A 19,084-nucleotide genomic window follows, 5' to 3' on the forward strand; every position below is an offset into this window, starting at 1 on the left:
ATGATAGAGCCGGGAAAGAGTAGAGCACATACTGTATCAACATTATTTATATCTTGTCAGGAAATGGCAAAAAACCAAAGACATCACCAGGGTTATTCAGCTTTATTGAATCTGCATATTCGGCATTCCCTTGAGTTCAGTTTCTGGCTGTAAGAACTACTTTTTATCTTCATCGTATTTTCACACATTTCCAAGGAAAAGTAGAAACTTGTAAGAATCATACAAGAGAAGCATGTATTTCATTCAAGTGTTTACATAATAAGCATTTACAGTGCCTTGCCAAAAGTAATCAGGCCTTGACCAATTCTGTCATGTTACTGGATTACACAGTCCCACATTGCAGTTTTGTTACATTCAATCCCTACATTGTAATATTTTGGAACCTTCTGCAGAAATGACAGCATCGCTCAGAAATGTTCAAATAGCATCTTTTTGTTGAATTTATATTTATTTCATACCAATAAATATCATATCATCAAATAGTCTGCAAATTTTTAGATAATTCCTGCCCCAAAACTACCTTTTATTCCTATTTTCCAACATAAAACAATGACAAATTAAAATACCTTGTAAATTCAAGTATCACCAATGTCATATTTATAACTAAGTAAAATACCAGAGTTGGTTAAATGACTGAATATTTTAGCAAGGCACTGTATATGGTTCGTCAGCATTCATCATCGCAGAGCAGGGGTATGTCTTATTCGATGCATCTCCCCCATACCTGATTATTATAATATACTAATTAATATTCATATACAGTAAAAAGTAAGCAGTCAAAGAAAAAAAAAAAAAACAGCTCCAAAAACATTATAATAGTATAATCTATAAATAATGTCTGTCTAGACTAAAACAGTCTTGAAATTAAATCATTTGTACATGCTATTCAAAATACAAAAATAAGATTTCAGTCATGTTAGATTCTAGCATAACTTCAGCCCTCCGGGTGCATAACACAAGTAACGTCACACTATGATGTGCACGTATCATAGCATTAAAGTGAGAAACCTTCATCGGGTGAGCGACAATGGCTCACTGATCAATTACTGAGAGAAAAAAAATATATTTCAAACCTGTTCCACCAAGAGCATCATGTCCTTAAACATACACTGCAGGTCCATATCATGCTCAAGTACACTTTTGTATGAGAACTTGCTATGAAAATGAAGTACATGAACTGACAATGCTTCAAGTGCATACTGAATTGAATGGCATGAATGTTGTGGTTCAGGGTTAAACTTCAACATGAAATGGCACACGCAAACTATTTATCTTATGCAATGTGACATTTTTGAGTGAAATAGGATATTTAATGTTGAAGGTCAAGTCCCCCTTTCCCAAATGGCATCAGCCAAGTGGCAGAGCAGGTTATTACATTTTGATGAAAGATTATGGATACAAATATTCTTATCTTTGGAATAACATGCATTTATGCATCATGAACAATACAACCAGAAACATGAATTGAGAAAACAGTCAATTAAAATTACTCACCCTCCAGCCATCTCTATCTGACTATCTTCTTTCAGACGAACACAATCTGAGATATATTTAAAAATATCCTGGCTCTTCCAAGCTTTATAATGGGAGCGGTGGGGCCTGTTTTGAAGCCCAAAATAAATGCATCTATCCATTATAAATATAATCCATACGATGTATGGATATTTGGATATGGATATTTCTTTGACAAAAACGCATTGCTTGGCTTCAGAAGGCCTTTATTAACCCCCTGGAGCCACGTGGAGTACTTTGTACGATGGATGTATGCACTTTTTGTTTTTTGCTTCAAAATCGGGTCCCCCATTCACGCCAGGATTTTTTCATATGTATCTCTGATTGTGTTCGTCTGAAAGAAGATAGTCATATACAACTAGGATGGCTTGAGGGTGAGTAAATCATGGGCTAATTTTCATTTTTGGGTGAACTATCCCTTTAAGTTCACCCAAAACTAAACCCTCATGTTGTGTTCGGGTCATTTTGACCCAGAGAAGATTTTCTTTTTCCCAATAATGTTTAGTTTTAGTTAATATTATTGCATTGGACTAAAACTTAATGACTTTGCTCACACCCAAAAAATTTTGTACTTTTTCATTTTTGTACCTTCTTACACTTGTGGTGTTCCTGGTCAAAAATGACCGACCGACAAAAAATAGCTTATAAATCTCCCATTATGCTATATTGTCACCAAATATTGGATTCAATCCTTTTGTCGAATTGTTTTCTTTCAATTAGGATGGATTTTGTATTTCTTTTCAGAACTAATGGATCATAAACCTCATTTATCTGAGCTTATGTACCTCAGTTTTTGAGTGAAAAAAAAATTTGTGGATCATTTTGTCAATATTCAATCAAATATGACAAAAAAATTGCACTGTTTATCACACCAGTGTGCTTTAATATTTAACAAGGAAGTCTGTTTTGAAATTCTTTTATCTTGTACAAAATGGAACAAAGCCACACTTGTGGTGTTCACGGTCAAAAAAGACCAGCCTACCAAAAATAGCTTATAAATCTCTCGCTATGCTATATTCTATCACCAAATATTGGATACAATCTTTTTGTCAACTTGTTTTCTTTCAATTATAACAGGTTTTGTATTTATTTTGCAAACTGACTGGTTGTAGGCCTCGTTAAATATAATCATGCAGGTTTGGAACGACATTGGGAGGTGGGAGTCATTTTTGGGTGAACAATCCCTTTAATGATATGATGTAATGAAGACACAAAAATGCATCCTGGCCTGATTATGGCACTTTTCTATCCCTTCTGAATCTCTGTCGTCCATCGTTTCATTTATTCATCCCATCTGTCTTGTAAATGATTTGGTTAAATCTCAGAGAGAAATGACAAATATTGCAGCAGCAAACAAAAGAACAAACAAGAATCTGTTGTTGTTAAGGTAATAGTTATTGATATCATCACTGATTATTGTTATTATCAAAGTGCTGTACAGTACATACTAGCAATACTATAGCTGCGTGGTCACAGAATCGTCCTGTTCCGTTACCCAGCGGGACGAGTCTGGCGTTTGTCCGCCACAGGGCCCGACCAATCCCTGGAACACGTCCTCATTCGAGTCCAGGAGGCGGGAGCTGGAGGCGGAGAAACTGGAAGCACAGTGCAGAGAAGAAGATGGGGACAGAGGTCCTAATGTCAGTAAAACATCCCTCCCGTTAACTCTCTGTCCATTGGTTGTCATGGCAACACTGTCGCCCTCATTTAAAGCGGCCACGTCCACCTGATTAAGGTTGGTCTCGCTGCGGGTGACTGGACCGTCGCCTCTGGTGAAGCCCAAGTCCTGCCAAGCCCCCGGCGGGTGAAGCAATCCATCTGAGATAGTGTAGGTTGCAGCAGTAACACCTGCGGGCTGCGGAATGTGGCTGCCCATGCGTGAGAACAGCAGCCCGAGCCGTCTGAAGGAGTTCTTCTTGGAGCTAGAGAAGCGGGAAAAGCGCCTCCAAGTCCGTGAAAGTGCAGGTCTTGCTGGAGCCACTGAGGACAGGGAAGAGGAGGGCGAGGGATTCTTCCTCAGTCCGTTGATCTTTGGTTTATCTTCCCTGTACGCAGACGATGCTGTCGCTGTTGACGGCTCCATTCCGGAGATGGAGCGAAAAAGGGCGGAGACTCCGTACGACGGATCTGAAGGCGTGATGGTTTTGAAAGAGACACCCTTGGCCCCGACGCTGCTCCCATCACTGTGATAACAGGCCTCGCCTTCGTCGCTGACCTCGTCTCGAAGCGTGGCCTCGCTGCTGGAGGAATAGTTCCGCCGGGGCGGCTTTCGGTTGCCGAGAAGATCCAAAACTTCGTAGCGAAAGCTGGAAATGTCCTGTTTCAGCTCCTACAGCAGAGAATTACAGAATTACATAATGCATTTAAAAAACATTTTTAGCACAGCAGAAGTTACGAACCTGATGCATGACAAAACTAAATAACAACTAGCATGTTACATTTCGGATGTATCTGAAACTAGACTTTAAACCGATAAGATTTCACCGTGGGTTGAGGAAGAAAACAAAATTTAAGGGAGTTCATGGATTGATTTTATTGTTGTTACTCTATGACTTAACCAGGTGAAACATAATAATGAAAATATCCTGTATGTATGTCATTGTAAAGAAATAAAATAAAAAAGAATAAAGGTCCCTGCATACTGAGACTAAAAGTCTCGTCTGAAATTTTCACACAAAATAAATACGACCTCACGCTGTGTCAATCACATTTACATACTGCCTCCGAAACTTTCATCTGCCATAAAAAAAAAAAAAAAAATTCAGATTGGGTTCAATGTTCTGCATTTTTCGCATTTGTAGCAAAATTTTGAGAGGTGTTTTGACAATTCAGAGCCACCATACAAGCGAATGCCAAATCTAGAATGGCGTCTGACAAGTTGATCCACTTCGTCTCGCAGGACAAAGCACTGTATGACAAACAAAGTGCAGAATACATATATATTGGTGGTCTTCTTTTTAATATGTGGCTGGCAAAGCATCAAACTGAGCCACTGACATCCTGACGTAAACTTTCAATCGCTCGGGATAATCCTGCAGCGCCTTGATAAGCAACCTCAGGATTGGATGAACCCAATATTTCCAATATAGAGAGGACAACAAACTCATCCTCACTGCTTGAAGACTCCATTTTGTATTGTTTTGCGCATTTTTTCGCAACAGATTAATTAATACACATTGCACTCAGTGTTCAAGGTTTCTGTGCATGACGAATTTTTGGATGAGGAATACAAAAAAATGCATACAAAAATTTCAGACTCAGTGTGCAAGGACCTTAATTCTTTAGTGTCCAATTCTCACTATTAAGTAGTTGCTTATTAGCATGTATACTACTAGGATATTGGCTGTTTATTAGTACTTATAAAGTACATATTAATGCCTTATTCTGCATGACCATATTCTACATCCCATAATCCGACCCAATACCTAAACCTACCAACTACCCTACTAACTATTAATAAGCAGTAATTAGGAGGCAAAAGTCGTAATAGTGAATATGTGCTCCCCAAACTAAAGTGTGCCCATGTTTATATGCTAGAGTACTACAATCCATCTTGTACCTTTATACGATATCACATGATGAGTCAAAGTTCATCACAAGTAGCTTTCCCATGAGCTGAGGTAAATACTAATTTATAGAAGGTGCACACAGTGTCATACACGCATATACAAAACACATCCTATAACACACAACACTAAAACAATGAAATAACAACATAAAATGTAACATAAACCCTAATGTATATATGTATAAGTAATAACAAAAAATAAGAAGAAAATTAATTATTTAAATAAAAAAACATCAACTGTGAAGGAAATTCATGGAACATCAACTTGCAGTTTTTCATTGTAGTTTGTAAAATTACGTTTTTTTTTTTTTTTTTTGTTTTTTTTTGCCAAAACTGTGTATTTTACAGTATTTTAATGTAAAATTATATGAAATTTAAGGAAAGTACCGTTACTGTTAACGAATTAACAGGTTTTTAGCATAACATTTTTACAGTCTTCCCTAGTGAAAAATAAATATACCAAAATTGTATTTGAATTTCATTTATTTTATGCTAAGCATACTACAAATACTTTTACATATTTATGCACTTAATATAAATCCCCTGCAACTGTACTTTTATTATACTAAATTGATATACTTTTCGGAACAACTAATTTTGCAATTAATGTACTTTAGTTATCCAGAAGTGCTGAGGTCCAACTAAAGATATACTTAAGTATATTTGATTGTGCTAAAATGGAACTATTGCAAGTATACTTTAGGTACATAGTTTGATCATAGTTACGAATATTAATATTAAGTCTAAAATTTGTTTTAATATCAATATTCGTAACTATGATCAATGTATAATGTCAGTCTTTAAATGCAAGACATTTAAAGACTGACATTATACATTGATCATAGTTACGAATATTGATATTAAAACAAATTTTAGACTTAATATTAAGAAATGTCCATTGTGTAATAGAAAGTACTCCAAATAAAGTTTAATTATAATATTTATTCAGTATATATATATATATATATAAATATATATATATATATATATATATATATATATATATATATATATATATATCAGTAAGTCTCAAGTGATATGTCAGTAAATATGTTAAAGGATTTGTAGTATACTTAAATCTATAAAATAAAATAAATTTAATTTAAATATATTATAGTATAGTATTTCCCCCACTAGGATTTACCTTTAAAACAGTGATCATTATATAAAATTCACATTTTTTATTTAGTTAAGTTTAAAAAAATGTATCAAGTGTGCTAGTGTAGTGTTCGTGTAACAAGTGTGCTAGTGTAACAAAAATGTTTGTACAGTAAAGTAATGATTGCAATATAATTAGATAAGAGAGATAAAGATAATAAAATAAAGAATGATCATTTGTGGCAGTGTTTTTGTTAGTAAGCATGCATTTCCTGATGTTTATGCAAGATTAATAGAGAGCGATCAGTTTCAGAAGCACCTTAAAATTCTCCTCCGTTAGCCCTTCGCTTGTCTTAGCGTTGCGGATCATGGACGCCACGTACCTCTTCACTAGACTACGAATGACCTCCTGAGGGATTGAAGGAGAAGAAGAGAAAGCAAGCAATCAGACAGAGCTCCCTAATCTTGTTAATCTGGAAACGTACAGCTGGATCTTTGGTGTGACGGCGCAAGGAAAAAGAGAGACGTGGAAAACAAAGCCAGAGGCAATGCGATGTAATGCAATTACATGCACAGTGTTTGTATTCTCATATGTGTTTGTAATTGCAGAGCTTTATCTGCTGGCATACCTGATAATGCTGATTCTGTATCAGCCTGTCAGCATGCTTTTCCTGAAAGGAGAAACAAAAATTCACACTGTAATTATGCAGGGTAATTGTGCTCTTTGCCTAATCAAATACATGCCACTTATTTAGTTGTTTGTTGGATAATTATTCAATTAAACTCCAGGGTCATTCACAAGAAACTGTGGTATTTCTGTGCTATGTGTCACCATCACTTACAATTTGCATATTATCAGGGCACTAAACTTTAAATTAATTTTGATATAATATAATGAATCTTATTTAAATTAATTTATAAATTCATTATATATAATTTAGTGTAGATTACAGATTTAATTGCTTGTCACTCATTCCCATTCGTGATTACTACATTTGAATGGCACTGAAAAATAAACCATAGTTTTTGCATTATATTTTCCCCTGTACTTTCTGCCTAACAACTGTACTGTTATTAGTCATTTTCCTACTGTAATTTGATGATCGTGACATCAAATTTAGGGTGTTGACATCAGCAGAAAAATTGGGTTACACTTTAGCTTAAAGGGTTAATTCACCCAAAAATGACTCACCCTCATGCCGTTTCACACCCGTAAGACCTTCGTTAATCTTCAAAACACAAATGAAGGTATTTTAGTTGAAATCCGATGATTCAGTGAGGCCTTCATAGGGAGCAATGACATTTTCTCTCTCAAGATCCATTAATGTACTAAAAACTTATTTAAGTTGGTTCATGTGAGTACAGTGGTTCAATATTAATATTATAAAGCGAAAAGAATATTTTTGGAGCGCCAAAAAAACAAAATAACGACTTATTTAGTGATGGCCGATTTCAAAACACTGCTTCAGGAAGCATCAGAGTATAAATGAATCAGTGTGTCGAATCTGCTGTTCGGAGCACCAAAATCACGTCATTTCAGCCGTTGGCAGTTTGACACGCGATCTGAATCATAATTCGATACACTGATTCATTATGCGCCGATCATTGTTTTGAAATCAGCCATCACTAAATTTTTTTTTTTTTTTTTTTGCCGCTCCAAAAATATTTCCGTTGCTTTATAATATTAATATTGAACCACTGTACTCACATGAACCGATTTAAATATGTTTTTAGTACCTTTATGGATATTGAGAGAGGAAAGTCATTGCTCCCTAAGGAGGCCTCACGGAGCCATCGGATTTTAACAAAAATATCTCAATTTGTGTTCTGAAGATGAACGAAGGTCTTACAGGTGTGGAACGACATGAGGGTACGTAATAAATGACAGAATTTTAATTTTTGGGTGAACTAACCCTTTAAGGTGATGTGGATACATTGTATTTACTTAAATAAGTACAGAGTAATATTAATTAACTACATGTTCTTGTATAGAGTTATGTATAGTTAAGGGTTTGGTTTAGGGTTAGTTACTTTTAATTAATTACCACATTCAAGGCCCAGAAAGGTAGTAAAGACATTGTTAAAATAGTCCATGTGACTACAGTGGTTCAACCTTAATGTTATGAAGCTGACGCAGGAGCAGGCCAATAATGATCCGGCATTCTGACGTAGAACCCAGAAGCGCTATACTGTGTTTACAACGTAAACTGCATAGGAGACTAACAGGGAAGAGAAGAAATTGTTGAATAAAGTCATTATTTTTGTGGTGTTTTTGCACACAAAAAGAATTCTCGCTGCTTCATAACAATAAGTTTGAACCACTGTGGTCACGTGGACTATTTTAACGATGTCTTTAGTATCTTTCTAGACCTTGAAATAGGTTATTAAATTGCTGTCTATGGAGGAGTCAGATACCTCTCAGATTTCATCAAAAAATCTTAATTTGTGTTCCGAAGATAAACGAAGGTCTTACAGGTGTGGAACCACATGAGGGAGCACTGTCAAAAGTAATACACCATATCTACTCCATAAAATTTTGGCAACAGATTACAAGCAATATTATTAATTAAATTCAACAAATAGAATAAAGTTAGAATTAATCAAATTAATTCCTTAAATGTCAACCATTTAAAATGAGTAAAATTTAAGTACAATTTAAACAAAAATGTCTGAATAGCAGACAGACATCAAAGATGAATTAAGAACTCTTTGTTTTTTATTGCCAACATTGAAGACACCTGATGATAACAAGTAGAATCACTGAAGGAAAGAGAAACACATGAACGAACAGAGGTTTAGATGTTGATTTTATTGAAAATGTTTGGTCACCATTGTGGTGATCGGTGTTTCGTTTAGTTGGGCAGTTTGACTCTTTGCTTTTTATGTCAGTTTGTGGTTTTTGTAATGGTGTTTGCTAATTGAAAGTTCACAAGAACAGCATTTATTTGAAATAGAAATCTTTTGTAACATTATATGTGTATTTATATGTATTTACTGCCACTTTATATCAGTCCAATGCATCCTTGCTGAATAAAAGTATTAAGTATTGTACAAACTTTTACAGTGTACAAACTGAACTGATGGTGTCAGGGAAAAAACAATGATAGTTTGACACATGACTAAGACTCTGTTGTATCTGTTGATGCTGTTGACATTCAGTCTGCTGCATATCTTTACAAAAAAGTCTGATAGTAAAAAGACTGAGTAACTATGGAAACAAAGAAACAATCTTGGGTTTATATCAACCCCTTCCTTTAACACCCCAAATGAAGGAATCATTCAAAATTTCAAATGCTATTTAAATGTAAATTCTCATGTGTAGCCCTACAATGCTTTTGCATTGTACTGAGATGTATTAGTCCAGCCTTTCTAACTGGAATGTTGATATTCAGGACAAAATCTGATGTGTGCTTTTACACATGCAGAAAAAGGCATTCTGCTATTGCAGTATGAGCTGTGAAAGATCTTTAATATTCTTATCAGATATTGCAGGAAAGCTGCTCTCCTCTTAGCTCTACATGTAGGCAGCTTTATATAATGATCAAGGTTTGATCCCAGCACAGCAATGCCAGCAAACATGTGGGAGAGAGTTTTGAGTGAGTGTGTTTCCGTTGTGTGTGTGTGCGTGAATGACAGTGTGAAAAAGAGAGAGAGAGAGAGAGCGTATGCGCATCTGTATTGATGCAGGCCAATAAAGGCCATGCTGAGAGATGGATTTGTAATAAAAGTGCGTCAGGTGGAACATGAGAGGTTATATTCGAAACAGAGAAGACGAGAGTCCCGGGAGTTTCGAGGGGAGTTGCATGGCAACACAGGAGGTTAAACTCTAGACAGACTCGGGCCATGTTACACCTCATTACATCATCAAAGGAGACATAGAAACTTGTTGAATAAAAGAATCTCCCTTCATAGAAGTTTAATTAATTCATATGAAACTTCACTGATTCAATTGAAATGAAATTTGCTACCAATCAGGCAATTCTGAATGAAAGCAGTATTTGAAGTTTGGGGGGAGGGGGGATGACAAGCTGATTGTGATGTCAAAAAAAATGGCAAAGACCTGTCTCATAAATATCAACTAAGTCATGCTGACGTTGCTAGGTAACCTTCCCAGTTATCTAACTTATTTAATATTCATGGACCAAGCCTTTGCCATAGTAGCCCTGATAAATAAGTATTTCACATGAAATGCAGCTGACCTGTAGTGTGGCATGCTAAACTACATCTAAAACTATTTTAAACAGCATGTTGCTAATTTTTCTATAAGAATTATCCAGGCTGTTTTCTTGACCTCATATTAATTGTGAGACTATACAGAATAATTGTACTTTTAAAAATTCATAATGCAAGACCCTTCAAAAGTAACTACTGAAGACAAGAAATAATGGTGATAAATTTTCAGTCAAAAGATACACTATAAAATAAATGCATAATACACTTTTGAACTTATCAAAAAAAAAAAAAAAAAAGTATCAGTTTCCACAAAAATACTCTTTGTTTACTCTTCAGTGGTTGGTTGTTGTCTGTGTTTGGTATACACTGTTACGCTGTTGTGGATTATCTGAATTTGTTTTATTATTAAAGACATTCATATTGGAACCTTTTGACTCATCTTCATCTTTGGACTCCTTAATCTGTGACAGACCAACCAACCACTAATATGAATCTAGCAGCTCAGTTCGCTGCTGTGGCCAGTGGCGTACTGCAAGTCTGTGAGGCCCCCCCGCAAAGAATGAGATGGGGCCCCTCCCACAAGCAGTGATGTCATGTGTTAAAATTTGTTGTGCACCTGCGTCCATCTGCCCTACAGTTTACAAAAACTGATTTAACAGTGAATGTGGTGAATTATCATTGCATTGATTCATTTGATGTTATTATCGAATAATATTATCCTAGCTATAACCTATATGATAGGCCTAATGTTTAGTGATTTTGATATCATAGACTAAAATACCGGCAGGAATAAATATTTAGGATAATTTATTCATTAAAACCAAAGGAGCGACAAGAGAATGGATAACAGCCGCAACGAGCACTGGCCATGATTTCAGAAACAACACATTCCAGCGGATAGATCGCCTCTTATTTAACACAGACCTACACATTTCTTATCAAATGGAGATGTTTCTTTCTATTAGGTACAGTTATTCGCAGAGTTTAAATTAATGTTTGAGACGTTTCAGAAAGATTCTTGCAGAGAGAAAAAAGTAGACCATTTGTAGTCTTGCACTAATCTGTAGGCTATCGCCAAAAATGACGGAAGGCCTGTTTTAAGTTGTTTCAGCTGTCACGAGGAGAAAATCCATCAGAACGCGCCGGCGCATTCGTCAGCCAGAGGGATAAAAATGTAGCCAATTTAGTTTAATATATATTTAAATATTGGGCTATTGCCTAATATATTTTTTGTAAGATGTCACCAATGTTGATTATGAAAAGTGAATAGCATGACGGATGCGCAATGTCGGGAGACATATGCAGCGGGTTAGACATGTTTGACCACTTCATTAAGTTTTGTTTTATAGTAAGTCTTTCTTTAAAGTGAATTTCGTTTTGTAGAAATTGTATCTTAATTTCAATCAATGTTTCATCAACCAATTGCCTATATTTAATAAGTAGAAAGAAAACCAAGAACGTCGGGTTTGGAATGGATTGAAGTGCATAACAATCGAATCCATGTTTCTGCGCGGCCTTTGAATAAGGCTGAAGCAATAGACCTTCTGTTTTTATTAAATTTCTTTATTACTTTATTAGATGTCTTTATTAATTAATTGATAAGATATTTTTGGTCTAACAATATATTTTAGCTGGTCTAAATTCTAAGTTAGACACAAATTTGCGTATAGGCGTGTATATAAGGTTCCCTTCTAGACAAGCGCGTAAATTGCTGTTTCGGCCGCACATTTTCAGTCATTTCGATCTGTGCATCAAATGATGTAGGCCTAAACTAAATTCATGTAGTTACAGTAAAAGAATAAAGAAATAACTAGACTTATTGGCTAGGCTACATTTGGAAAAGAACTTAAGACATTCAGGTAGCTGACCATTAGCAGAGCTGATGGGGTAAATATGTTTGGGCAATATATAATAATATAACAATAATAATGTCTCAGCAATGACCGAACATATTTATTTGTCTCGGCACACATCCACTAACAGTAACACAGCGCATCAAAGCTTGCTGTTGTCTTGGCTACCTTACAAACGGCGATGGAAACAACAGTGAATTTTCCCCCTTTTGTGGTAATTTAGCACTATTTTCTATGATCTTCTGCTTGCATTTTTGGGCTTCAGTTGGATGCCTTATTTTCATCTTTAGTAAATTGAGTTCAGTTCTAAAAAAAAAAAAAAAAAAAAAAAAGCAAAGGCTATAAAGTAGTCTAGCCTAATCTGGTGAATCTGCGACGGGGCCCATCATAGGGTGGGGGCCCCCACGCACCATGGGGGCTGCGGGGGTGTCCCGTACGCCACTGTGTAGCCTGGACTTCATGGATTGTACTCTCCAGTTCAGCCATCTTGCCATCAATTCAAACCTTGATGATGATACCATCAAATCGCTGTTCTGGATCGGGTACTTTCAACATCCTATAGACCTATAGACCTCCCAGACACCCAAGGACTTGAATGGACGGAGGCAATCATCAGGTGTCTTTCCCCGATCTAGGACACAGCCAGTCCCAGACCCAGAGCCAAGCCCACCACCACCACCCTCGACCGAGGTGATTCAGAGAGCCAGAGAGCTTAAGCCTGCTGTGATGAGTGAGCCACAGCCCAAATAAGTGAGGACAGGGCCAATCATCGCCCCAGAGTGAGTCTGACCAGGGGTGTGAGCCAGCGATGGCAGTGGGAATCTTGATGGATTTGAATGAGGACTAGTTGATACAATGGGACAATGAAGTACTGCCTCCCAACTTGAATTAATTGTTTTCTCATCATCACCGCTGATTCTTGCCAGCTTTGAGACTGTATTGTCAACCTCTACAGACTTTTAATTATTATCATTAATCCCATACAGCCTCCCGCTATTACCTCTATCGAAGAACTCAGCCAGTCCTCCAGCCCCGCCTCAGCTGGGTTCCTGCAGCCCTTCGTCTTCCCCCCGATACCTGACAGCGTTGTGAAGCCTCAGGCCTTACACTTACCAGCTTCGCTTAAGCCAGGGGATCCCTCGGCTCTGCCTCCGACCGCTGATCCCTTCACTTCACCTTGGCCCATTGACCTGTCGGCACCGCCTTGGTTCCTCCCACCCTCGGCTCCACCAGAGACCCTCTGCCTTGTGGCTCCACCAGGCTCCCTCGTCCCTCTGTCTCCACCTCAGTCAGCCACCACCCTGCCTGCACCACAGACTTATGAGCCATCCGAGGCATCCTCCCTCTGGCTCCACCTTGGTCCTTGGTCAGTCCTCAGGCACTAGGGTTCCTCCTCGGACGCTGTGTCGCTTGGACCCATCGGCTCACCATCTACACCTTGGGCTCCCCCAACAACAGTTCCATCTCCATCGGTCGTCCCCCGTTTATTGCCTGCCAAGTCACCATCATGGCTCCTCCCTCCATCGACTCCACCATGGGCTAACTTCCTGGTTGTGCTCTGGTCACCACCACCTGGCCACACCTTCCATCATCTCCTCCATGGCTTCTTCCTCCATCGCCTCTTTGGTCTGTTCTGCCTGCTCTCACCAGCCCTTTGCTAGCTCCTCTCACCAGCACTTTGTCAGCTTGTTCACCTCCAAAGCCCCCCTCCCTATGTCCTGTTATGTTCTGTTAGTTTCAATTTCATGGACTTTTAGTTTGTATTCATTATTTGCTGTTGTCTTCCTGCCAATCGTTTCTATGCACAGTGATTATCATCAAAGCTGTCTCATTATCACTGTGAATTTATGTTCCTCCTTGTTCACTCTTCAGTGGTCTGTTGTTGTCTGTGTTTGGTACACACTGTTACCGTTTCATAGATTATCTGAGTTTATTTTATTATTAAAGACATTTGTATTGGAACCTTTTGACTCATCTTCATCTGTGACACCATCACAGGAACAATTTACATTTTAAATATATTCAAATAGAAAAAATATTTTTTTACTGTATTTTTAATCAAGTAAATGCAGTCTTGGAGAGACTTTCGTCTTACTTACCCCAAACTTTTGAATGGTAGCATATATTTTTCCTTAAAATTAATGTAAATTTTAACCTAAAGTCTTGATGATAATACAAAAATAATGCAACCCAATTAGTGTATGTGTGCATTGTAGACATGTTTGAGTTGTAAGGTGTTGTAGACAAACCACACTGAAGTCACTGACTTAATCAGAAGATCAAGGTTTGAAGTAGAGTATTTGATCTGATGTTGATTTGAATGTGCCAGATTTTTAAGTTGTTTTCTTTGTTAAAGTCAAAGATTTTTTTATATATATTTCTTTCCCCCAGTGATACCTAAAGGTAATGCATGATGATACCAGTCTAAATACAATTACTGAATCCCACTATGTGTCAAAAACCAATAGTTCAAAGGCAATAAAAATGTAAATGAGCTGTTTTAGCATTCAATGTGCTGATATATGTGTGTGGCTATGCTGTTAGTCAATGTAATGGGTAATCAGTTACGGAATGAGCCTGCTGCATTGTGCTTAAAGTGTAATTTAAACCAGAACCACTTGATCAGATTCAGATGAAATCACAGTGAGCATGTTCAAATGGATTCAGGTTTTTTTTCTTTACCGTAAACTCCTTCAGATTCTCGTGTTTATGGGGTTCTTCTTCAGGCGGAGCAGTCTCCGACCCGCAGAGCCGCCCGTGTACCCATAGACACAGGTACCAGAAAGACTTAGGACTGGGGACTACATTGAATGGTGGAGGGAGTGTCCCTCCCTCATCAAAGTAACTCATCCACAGCTTGGTCCGAGCAAACTTCCATTCGATATCAGCATGGTCCTAAGGCACAGTGACAAAAGAGTTATTAATAATAAGAACTGAAGGATAATTATCACCCAAAAGTGTGTATAAAATGTGAGTATATTCAACCAATGCATATAGTACTGTGGTTCTCAACCAGGGGGCTGGGGCCCAGCAGACTTCCAAGGGAGTTGCAGAATGAATTAAAAGTATTTAAATTAATAAATTATTATTAATATAGTAAAATAATCTAACTTTAATCTAAAAAACCCATAAAATCTTAATTACTGCAATCACAGTTCTCAAAGAATCACAAAATGAATCATGGTTAATTAATATATCAATACTCCCAGTTTCTTTTCTTATAAAAGTTTTGAAACAAGAAACTTTGTAATAATCATGGCAGAAATACAGAAAATATTTTAGGGGCTTTGAATATTGTGTTGGGCATATGGGGGGCCTTTGAGTGTGCACGAGAATAAAAACGAAAGTGATGAAAGTGAGCAAAGAAGTCAAGACGGTACAGACAGAAGACTGTTATAATTTTATAATCTAACCTGAGCACCGAAACCTGCTTGCAATTTGTTGGCCAATCACCTGCATACTTGCGTATAGCCTATATTTGTGGCTTTAGGATTATTGTGCTCAGTACTCACAGCGATGAGCTGGTAGGAGTTGTTCATCATAGCGATGAGCATGTTGAGGAGAACCACCAGTGAGATGACGTTGTAGGTGCCAAACATGGTAGCTCCAACAAACTCAGTGAACTCGTGCCGTGCTTTCACATTGGTTACATAAAGATTCAGGAGGCCAAATATCGACCAGAACAGAGACTGAAGTGTCTCAAATAACCTGAGAGATGAAGAAAGAAAAGGCAAAAAAAAAAAAAAAACATAATTAGAAAATGTTGTGCATCACAGATACATTTAGGATGGGCCAGAGAAGATCACAAAGCTCCAGGGGTAAACAGTTCATTAGTAAATAATGAGAAATGGATCAAGTTATTAATGAGTGTGAATTAAATACTGTGAATGTGAGATTATGACTAGGGGAGATGGGGGCAATTGTAACACTTTACTTTTTCAAAAAACAAACAAAAACAAAATGTGAAATTATGCTCCCATATTCAAAATATGTTAGTAAATATACAATGTTAGTAAATATACAGCACTGGACACTTCAAACGGTCACACATTTTGTTTAATATGCTTAGGCTTATAAGCTTATGATATATATATATGTATATATATATATATATATATATATATATATATATATATATATATATATATATATATATACACACACACACAGGTGCTGGTCATATACAGTGAGGAAAATAAGTATTTGAACACCCTGTTATTTTGCAAGTTCTCCCACTTAGAAATCATGGAGGGGTCTGAAATTGTCATCGTATGTGCATGTCCACTGTGAGAGACATAATCTAAAAAAAAAAAAAATCCAGAAATCACAATGTATGATTTTTTAACTATTCATTTGTATGATGCAGCTGCAAATAAGTATTTGAACACCTGTCTATCAGCTAGAATTCTGACCCTCAAAGACCTGTTAGTCTGCCTTTAAAATGTCCACCTCCACTCCATTTATTATCCTAAATTAGATGCACCTGTTTGAGGTCGTTAGCTGCATAAAGACACTTGTCCATCCCATACAATCAGTAAGAATCCAACTACTAACATGGCCAAGACCAAAGAGCTGTCCAAAGACACTAGAGACAAAATTGTACACCTCCACAAGGCTGGAAAGGGCTACGGGGAAATTGCCAAGCAGCTTGGTGAAAAAAGGTCCACTGTTGGAGCAATCATTAGAAAATGGAAGAAGCTAAACATGACTGTCAATCTCCCTCGGACTGGGGTTCCATGTAAGATTTCACCTCGTGGGGTCTCAATGATCCTAAGAAAGGTGAGAAATCAGCCCAGAACTACACGGGAGGAGCTGGTCAATGACCTGAAAAGAGCTGGGACCACCGTTTCCAAGGTTACTGTTGGTAATACACTAAGACGTCATGGTTTGAAATCATGCATGGCACGGAAGGTTCCCCTGCTTATACCAGCACATGTCCAGGCCCGTCTTAAGTTTGCCAATGACCATTTGGATGATCCAGAGGAGTCATGGGAGAAAGTCATGTTGTCAGATGAGACCAAAATAGAACTTTTTGGTCATAATTCCACTAAACGTGTTTGGAGGAAGAAGAATGATGAGTACCATCCCAAGAACACCATCCCTACTGTGAAGCATGGGTGATAGCATCATGCTTTGGGGGTGTTTTTCTGCACATGGGACAGGGCGACTGCACTGTATTAAGGAGAGGATGACTGGGGCCATGTATTGCGAGATTTTGGGGAACAACCTCCTTCCCTCAGAGCATTGAAGATGGGTCGAGGCTGGGTCTTCCAACATGACAATGACCCGAAGCACACAGCCAGGATAACCAAGGAGTGGCTCTGTAAGAAGCATATCAAGGTTCTGGCATGGCCTAGCCAGTCTCCAGACTTAAACCCAATAGAGAATCTTTGGAGGGAGCTCAAACTCCGTGTTTCTCAGCGACAGGCCAGAAATCTGACTGATCTAGAGAAGATCTGTGTGGAGGAGTGGGCCAAAATCCCTCCTGAAGTGTGTGCAAACCTGGTGAAAAACTACAGGAAACGTTTGACCTCTGTAATTGCAAACAAAGGCTACTGTACCAAATATTAACATTGATTTTCTCAGGTGTTCAAATACTTATTTGCAGTTGTATCATACAAATAAATAGTTTAAAAATCATACATTGTGATTTCTGGATTTTTTTTTTTTTAGATTATGTCTCTCACAGTGGACATGCACCTATGATGACAATTTCAGACCCCTCCATGATTTCTAAGTGGGAGAACTTGCAAAATAGCAGGGTGTTCAAATACTTATTTTCCTCACTGTAATTAGAATATCATCAAAAAGTTGATTTATTTCACTAATTCCATTCAAAAAGTGAAACTTGTATATTATATTCATTCATTACACACAGACTGATATATTTCAAATGTTTATGTCTTTTCATTTTGATGATTATTACTGACAACTAAGGAAAATCCCAAATTCAGTATCTCAGAAAGTTAGAATATTACTTAAGACCAATACAAAGAACGGATTTTTAGAAATCTTGGCCAACTGAAAAGTAAAAGTATGAGCATGTACAGCACTCAATACTTAGTTGGGGCTCCTTTTGCCTGAATTACTGCAGCAATGCGGCGTGGCATGGAGTCGATCAGTCTGTGGCACTGCTCAGGTGTTATGAGAGCCCAGGTTGCTCTGATAGTGGCCTTCAGCTCTTCTGCATTGTTAAGTCTAGCATATTGCATCTTCCTCTTCACAATATCACACATTTTCTATGGGGTTAAGGTCAGGCGAGTTTGCTGGCCAATTAAGAACAGGGATACCATGGTCCTTAAACCAGGTACTGGTAGCTTTGGCACTGTGTCCTGTTGAGAAAATGAAATCTGCATCTCCATAAAGTTGGTCAGCAGCAGGAAGCATGAAGTACTCTAAAACTTCCTGGTATACGGCTGCGTTGACCTTGGACCTCAAAAAACACAGTGGACCAACACCAGCAGATGACATGGCACCCCAAACAATCACTGACTGTGGAAACTTTACAATGGACCTCAAGCAACGTGGATTGTGTGCCTCTCCTCTCTTCCTCCAGACTCTGGGACCCTGATTTCCAAAGGAAATGCAAAATTTACTTTCATCAGAGAACATAACTTTGGACCACTCAGCAGCAGTCCAGTCCTTTTTGTCTTTAGACGCTTCTGACGCTGTCTGTTGTTCAAGAGTGGCTTGACACAAGGAGTGCGACAGCTGAAACCCATGTCTTGCATACGTCTGTGCGTAGTGGTTCTTGAAGCACTGACTCCAGCTGCAGTCCACTCTTTGTGAATATCCCCCACATTTTTAATGGGTTTTGTTTCAAAATCCTCTCCAGGGTGCGGTTATCCCTATTGCTTGTACACTTTTTTCTACCACATCT

At 37.7% G+C, this 19,084-nt stretch overlaps 1 protein-coding gene across 2 annotated transcripts in view; it reads right to left on the minus strand.

Annotated features, from left to right (window-relative positions):
- Positions 1-1,836: 1,836 nt before the first annotated feature.
- The window catches only part of trpc5a (transient receptor potential cation channel, subfamily C, member 5a), a 91,906-nt gene continuing 74,658 nt past the window's right edge, over positions 1,837-19,084 (minus strand). For both annotated transcript variants that reach the window (XM_067402955.1, XM_067402954.1), the window contains exons 7-11: positions 15,717-15,912; positions 14,887-15,099; positions 6,808-6,849; positions 6,498-6,587; positions 1,837-3,841 (exon numbers count right to left, since the gene is read on the minus strand). In XM_067402955.1, the coding sequence (XP_067259056.1) occupies positions 2,969-3,841; positions 6,498-6,587; positions 6,808-6,849; positions 14,887-15,099; positions 15,717-15,912 (1,414 nt within the window). In that variant the 3' untranslated portion in view covers positions 1,837-2,968. The remainder of the gene's footprint in view (positions 3,842-6,497; positions 6,588-6,807; positions 6,850-14,886; positions 15,100-15,716; positions 15,913-19,084) is intronic.

This window comes from Chanodichthys erythropterus, chromosome 12 (assembly GCF_024489055.1).
Source record: "Chanodichthys erythropterus isolate Z2021 chromosome 12, ASM2448905v1, whole genome shotgun sequence".
NCBI lineage: Eukaryota > Metazoa > Chordata > Actinopteri > Cypriniformes > Xenocyprididae > Chanodichthys > Chanodichthys erythropterus.